Source organism: Pundamilia nyererei, unplaced genomic scaffold (assembly GCF_000239375.1).
Source record: "Pundamilia nyererei isolate P.nyererei 1_Seehausen unplaced genomic scaffold, PunNye1.0 scaffold00030, whole genome shotgun sequence".
NCBI lineage: Eukaryota > Metazoa > Chordata > Actinopteri > Cichliformes > Cichlidae > Pundamilia > Pundamilia nyererei.
Genome location: NW_005187431.1, coordinates 4,108,197 through 4,114,768, shown reverse-complemented (window position 1 = coordinate 4,114,768; position 6,572 = coordinate 4,108,197). Strand labels below are relative to the sequence as shown.

At 43.3% G+C, this 6,572-nt stretch overlaps 1 protein-coding gene across 6 annotated transcripts in view; it reads left to right on the top strand.

Annotated features, from left to right (window-relative positions):
• Window positions 1-2,635: 2,635 nt before the first annotated feature.
• Window positions 2,636-6,572, top strand: part of fhod3a (formin homology 2 domain containing 3a) — a 66,724-nt gene continuing 62,787 nt past the window's right edge. For 3 of the 6 annotated variants that reach the window (XM_005728878.2, XM_005728879.2, XM_005728877.2), the window contains exon 1: window positions 2,636-3,197. In XM_005728878.2, the coding sequence (XP_005728935.1) occupies window positions 3,033-3,197 (165 nt within the window). In that variant the 5' untranslated portion in view covers window positions 2,636-3,032. The remainder of the gene's footprint in view (window positions 3,198-6,572) is intronic. The other 3 variants (XM_005728882.2, XM_005728880.2, XM_005728881.2) reach the window with 1 other exon arrangement.

Genomic DNA, 6,572 nt, shown 5'->3' with positions numbered 1-6,572 from the left:
AGATTGTATTATAACCTGCAGCTAATGCCATCCACCCAATGACTAAGGTGCTGCAAATGATCTTATTCATGATGACTTCCATGCACGGTGTAAAGGCGTGGTTGGGAGGTGATCAAGCCCACATTTAGACAAGGTGATGTTTCCTAATCCTGATGTACCAAGACTACAGATAAGATAACAGGCGTAAAATTGTGATTTTCGATGCGTGTGGGAAACTCTTTATGCCCTTTACGCTTTATTTACAACCAGTAATCAACATAAGATGTATGCTGCGTGGAGTCTTATCTCTGCTGAGGAAGTTGCCTTTGAGTATCCTATGTTTATTTGTTGAAGAGGTGGAGCACAGTCTGGCCTTCGAGCACCATGGTGCCATCGGTGCGTGGCAACTAGATGAGTGTTTTTGCATGTAAACTTTAAATCAGATTGTCATATTTGGATTTTTCTTGGTTGGATTTGATTTTTCAAATTGTAATTTATTCTTTTGTTTTGTAGAAATGTGTCTGTCAAACCAGTTCAGCGACAAACAGGAGGTCGCTCGGTATATGGCCCCATACATAGACTCTTTGCTGTGATTGGTGGTTGTCTGTGATTGCATCACACAGTAGAGCAGTTAGAATCTATCACCAACCTTGAACATGGACTTGGGACCCTGTTTTGAGGAAGCACAAGCGGCACAGCTTCATTAGACCACTTGGGGTCGCTGCTATAACGCAAACGTGTGTTTTCTATAATTGTCCCTGATGTTTATTTTCCTTTATCTCTCCTTCGTGGTACTTTAGACTCTGGAAAGTATTGTATATCCCAGCGTGGAAGTGGTTCCTGAACGTCCTTCTACTTTTTCACTGTTTCATTCGCAGTTAAAACAAAAATAAATAAATAAAGAGACTGGCCTTCTGCCCTCTGGTGGTAATAAAGAGGTATTTCGCCCACTGCACTACAGTGCTTGCGGTGTACACAGGTGACAGGTGTGTTAAACAGACTAAGACACCGGTGACATGTCACCCACTCACTGTGGTAGCAAACTTATGCTCAAATCTGTTATATACAACTCTATCTGTTAAGTTCATCTGTGACTGCATGAGTTAATTGTTTATATTTCCATTTATAAAGGGCCTTGTTGCGACAGAGCAGTGTGCGCACTCAACTTTTGGCTCTCATGGATCACTTACACAATTCTCAGTGTTTGGAACTTATTGTTTAATATGAGCGATGGCAGATAAATGGTAGAGAATAGGGGAAACATTAAGAGGTCCACTTTAAGGTTCCAGTCAGATCAGACGAAAAACAGGTTGACGTTGAGGAAAACCTCTGGTCGGTGACTGACTGCACTTTCTTTGCTGTCTAAGATCAATTGCTCTTGGTTGCAGCAATCAAAAGGCCACCCAGAGGCTGAGCTTACAGCACCCTCAACCTCAGGGCAACTAGTTTTCATTGTGAGGTGCACATGGTGGCAATAATTTTGGTTGCACTATGTGGTCTCAAACCACCGTTTTGCTTAGTGTGACTGTAGCCTGACGCACTTACCTGATCATCTATGCAAGAGGCCTCCATTGTCCTGCCTCTTGCCTGCCTATAGTTAGAGATGTGAGTAAAAACAGCCGGGGATAAAAACGGGAAACCCTGGGTGGGGGAACTCCAGGCCTCAAGGGCTGGTGTCCTGCAGGCTTTAGATGTAACCTTGATCCAACACAGCTGATTCAAATGGCTAAATTACCTCCTCAATATGTCTTGAAGTTCTCCAGAGGCCTGGTAATGAAATCATCATTTGTGTGTTGACCCAGGGTGATATCAGATGGCCTTCTCTGCCATTAGCCTATCATAAATAAACCCATAAAACATATCTGTAAATGTGCATGGGTGTTTCAGGTTTGAGGCCCTGTCCACACGCACACAAAACAACGTGGAGCTGTGAGGTATAATTTGTCTCCTATTTCATGACCCCACTTAAAATTAACAGCAGCCGATAACCACTGACCCCTCCACGCACCTCATCTAAACTGAAGTATTTCGCAAGAGGCTGATTACCATTTAAATGATGAATAACCTTGTAGTTGTAAGTCCACATAGGGGTTAATAACGCAGCTCCAATGTCAAATTGTTAATAAATCAAATAAACAAATAAAAATGAGACTAGTCTGGATTTTATTCATCCATTTTTAAAATCATTTCTCCAGTTTACGGCCATGAGGTGCTGTAATCGGTAGGCAACGGTCGCCAACCTGAGGAGAAGAAAGGAGAGCTGCGGTAGCTGTTTGTCTATTGCAGGTGTCAAGACGTCTTCACTTGCAATTCTGCGTTTGGCCAAAAGAGGTCACAATTGACCTGAATTGTTTTCTAACCTCAAACTCCATCAAACACACTTTTCACTGTAGATTCCTGTATAGTTTCATTTGATACATTATTCAATAAAGGTGTCACAGTATTGAAATAAAGTAAAGTAAACTCTCATTAAGGAGGAAATTACATTCATTCTTATATGTATTTATATATGTACTTCTCTGTATTCAGCCGGTGGTTTGCTTCGTCTGTAATGTTTCTAAGGTCTTCTGGGTCATGCATTAATATTTCGATATTTGCATTGGTCTACATAAACGTACCACAGGATTAGTGTCGTTCCTCTTCAGATAGAAAGCCACAGCTAAGTCGGAGACAGTGATCTGAGGAGGGGGAGGAGGGTGAGATGAGGCTGAGGGGAAAATAGACACCGGAGGGGTGGGGGTGGATTTACTGGGACTCAGACAGCAGACCGGCTGTCCCAAGCTGCCCAAGCTGATCCTTCACTCTCCGGCACCGAGCTGAAGTCCGCCTGCAGACACCTGCCTCTCCGAGAATAACACAGCGGCAGCAGGAGGAGGCTCAGGGAGCAGAACCAAAGCGAGGACCGCTCTGTGCCATCCACTCCGTCCTGCGGGAGGACAGGCTGCTGCGCTGCTTGGAGACCGCGGTTTGTTGTCGTTACCAGGAGAGAAAGCTGCTCCGCTTCTGATTAAGCCGGGCTGCCCTCACAGAGGAACCACTTGCATGGATGCACCATGGCCACGTTCGTCTGCAGGGTTCAGTTTTTAGATGATACCGATCCTTTCAACAGCACCAACTTTCCAGAGCCGACCAGACCCCCCCTGTACTCCTTCAGAGAGGATATCCCCCTCATCAACCAGCTCGCAGGAGTCCACCGGCTCCTCAAAGCTCCGCACAAGGTAGGATTAACAGGGTAGTAAACAAGTCATGCTGCACACAAAGCTAGGAGATGACTCTGGACTTAGAGACAACTAACAATGTCACTGAGGAGCTATTTATTTATTTATTTATTTATTTTAATGTTTTGACTCAAACACACTTATAGATGAACATGTGTACTCCATTCAGTTTACGCATGCTGGTTTTATGCTCAAGCCTCTTGTAAGTAAACTTCCAGAGCCACCATCCACCAGAGGCTATTTAAAGAACACATGGAAGCACAACTCGCTGGGTTTGAAATTAAGTGTTCGCCTTGAAGCGCGGAGCTTCCTGAAGAAGGGGACTTCACTTCACATTGATTAACAGGGGCGTTTCCGGAATTTTAAAAATTGGGGTGGCATAGGGTACCAAAAACAAGAGGAGGGGAAAACATTGTGTTTGATTACAAATGAATACAGTGGGGGGTTTTTTAAAGGAGAAAATTTGGCACAATTTAGTTATTTGGAATCACAATTATGCTTAATAGTTAAATTACATCCAAAGTTAACTTATGCAGAATAGACCTTTTCAGAATCATATATATCACATTATGACATCATAATGATTCACTGATTACATGTAAGTGTCTGTCCCATTATTTACTGATCAATAATATACTGCTGAGTAGATACAAGTACATTAAAACTGTCGTGGTCCTTTTTGTTTAGAAACTATCAGTTATTTTCGGTTATCTTTGAAAGTTTGTTTTCTGCATTATGTTTGTTTTTTAAATTTCTGGTCTTTGTTTCTTTCCCTCATTTCCATCATGTCTGCCCTCACCACCTGTGTCTCCCGTCCCAGTCAACCTCTCTGGGCACATTTAGTCTTTACGCTTCTCTTTTTCCTGCGTATACTGAGCAGCACTTTTAGCTCATTTGCAATTTTCAGTGAATATGCTTTTTTAAGTTCTGTTTTTTCAGACTGCGGGCTCACTCGTGGTTCCTAGAAAATAAAAGTAGAATGGGAGGGAAGGCTCTCCCTCATTTCATTAGGCTTAAAACTTCCTTTTTGATAAAGCATATAGATAGGGCTGGATCAGATGACCCTGAATCCTCCCTTAGTTACGCTGCCATAGATATAAGCTGCTCGGAGCTTCCCATGATGCACTCTGTTTCTTAGTCACACCCCTTTTTTCATTCACTTTGTGTTTATACACAATTTGCATAAAATCATTAGTTGTTATCACTCTGACTCTCTTCCACAGCATGTTTTGTCCTGTTTTCCTTCCATCACCTCCAACCGGTCACATCCCTCCCTGAGCCTGGCTCTGCCATTGGTTTCTTCCTGTTAAAAGGGAGTTTTTCCTTTCCACTGTTGCTCAAAGCCTTGCTAATAGGGGGTAATTTAATTGTCGTGGTTTTCACTTTATCATTGTAGGGTCTTTACTTTACAACATCAAACACCGCAAGGCTGAATTGAAGTAGCTATACCTGCTTCTCATTGGTGGGGTCTTCAGTTTCAACTGCAAAACCTGAGAAAAAGTGTGTTTCAGCAAAGTACCTAAGTAAATTACATTCCATCACAGGCCCTATTACGGCATCCTGCCTCACAACTTCTCTAAATGCCCCTGATGACTCGTAAATGTGGGCACTCTGACACTAAAGTGCCACAGAGGAAGGCTTTGGATCTCCACCAGCTTGAGGAAATCTCTAAAATGGAACTTCTCTGCTGAGAAGTCTACGCACAAACGGACACCCCACCTCCCTGAAGTCCCAAATACACTGAATAAAGCTTCCCACTGTATTTTTTGCTCTCTGCTTTGCATGCGGCAGTGACAGGTGGCTGCACAGAGGCATTAGTTCAGCCAGATTTATCCCGAGGTGCCTCATTCACCTACATGCGATGGGACACGGTGGGTGTGACGGAGAAGAAGAGATACCATTTTCAGTCAATTTCAGTGTTTAAGCAACCCCCCCACCAAAGAAAGAAGGAAAAAGCAACGCATTCCTTACAGACAAGGTTGACTCAGACACACAAACACACCCACAGAGGCTGTACAAGTGCAGCAGATGTGACCTTGTTTTTTATGATTTATGTGGCTGCTACACAGTTAAAGCTGAAAGTGTAGATTAAACAGAGTTGAAAACAAAAAAACAAAAACTGGCACAGTCTGGAAAAAATGGGGAGTTTTAACTGCTGGCACACAGACCTGAGAGCAAAGCAGCAGAAGCGGTTTTCCGAACCAGACGATCTTTAGCTGCCCCCATCTTTAAAAACCGCGAAACAAATGAAAAGTGGCCCACGGCACAGCAAAGCTTATGATTACAACCTATAGTCGGACAGATGGCACAGCCTGCATTTGTGTTTGCAATTTCGCTCGCATCACCAGGAAGGCTGTGCGCAATGGCAAATGGATATTGCACTTAGATTATAGGGATGAATTTGAGTGGTTGCAAATTTGCCCGTCAGACCGTCCAGGTCTAAAACTTGGTGCTTATAATGCTTGAGTGTTATTATATAATTGGAAAATGTCAAAAGCGCTCAGTTGTTTTTGACAGTTCTCTTTGCTTTCTCAGTTAGTCTTTGTTTAAACAGCCTTTCCCTGATTTTTGTTTTAACCTCCTAAGGGGAAAAAAAAAAGCCTGCTGTGTTATTATGCCGTGATGATGGTAGAGCTCTGTGCACGGCTGGCTGGGCTGCATGTAAAGTATAGGTCACTTGTCCCAGAATTCCTGCGGCCGGGGCCTGGATCCCTGCGACACTTTGTTCTCCTCACTTTGGGTGCCGCGGTTTTCCTGACCTCTTCCTCCATCTCTTCCTCCACCTCTATGGCTGTGCAGCAGTTCGTACTCTCAAACACACAAACACAGACACACAAGGTTAGAACCTCTTGCCAAAGCTAAATTAGTGTATTGCTGGTTTGGTGTGTACGGGGATGTGTCACTTTGTCCCAGCTGCTAAACAGAAGTTTGGATTCTGGCAGCAGAGATCATCACTGACCTCTTCCTGCTTTAAAGGAAGTCAACTTAAAGTGGATGATAAAGGCAGTCTAAAGTCTAGATTGTAGACATTCCCAACTTAATTTAGGCAATGAGACAAAAAAAATTAAAAATAACATATCAGATATTCAGGTCGCTGTCAGTCGACCAGCTACAGCTTCTGCCACAAACAAGCTTAGACTTCACAGCTCGACTTTTATTCCACTACCAAAAGGTTCCCAGTAAAGCAGCATTGGCGGTTTAATGGCCGACGCTGAACACGCCCTCCCCCTCGCTCTTCAAAGAGCCTCTGAGGCTTTGATTTTGATGCAAGAAAAAAGTTTTTTTTAAAGAAAGTTGTCTTGTAAGTTATGTAAGAGTGTTGTTAAATGCGATCACCACCACCAGACCCGGTGTTGTTTTAACATGGAAGTAATT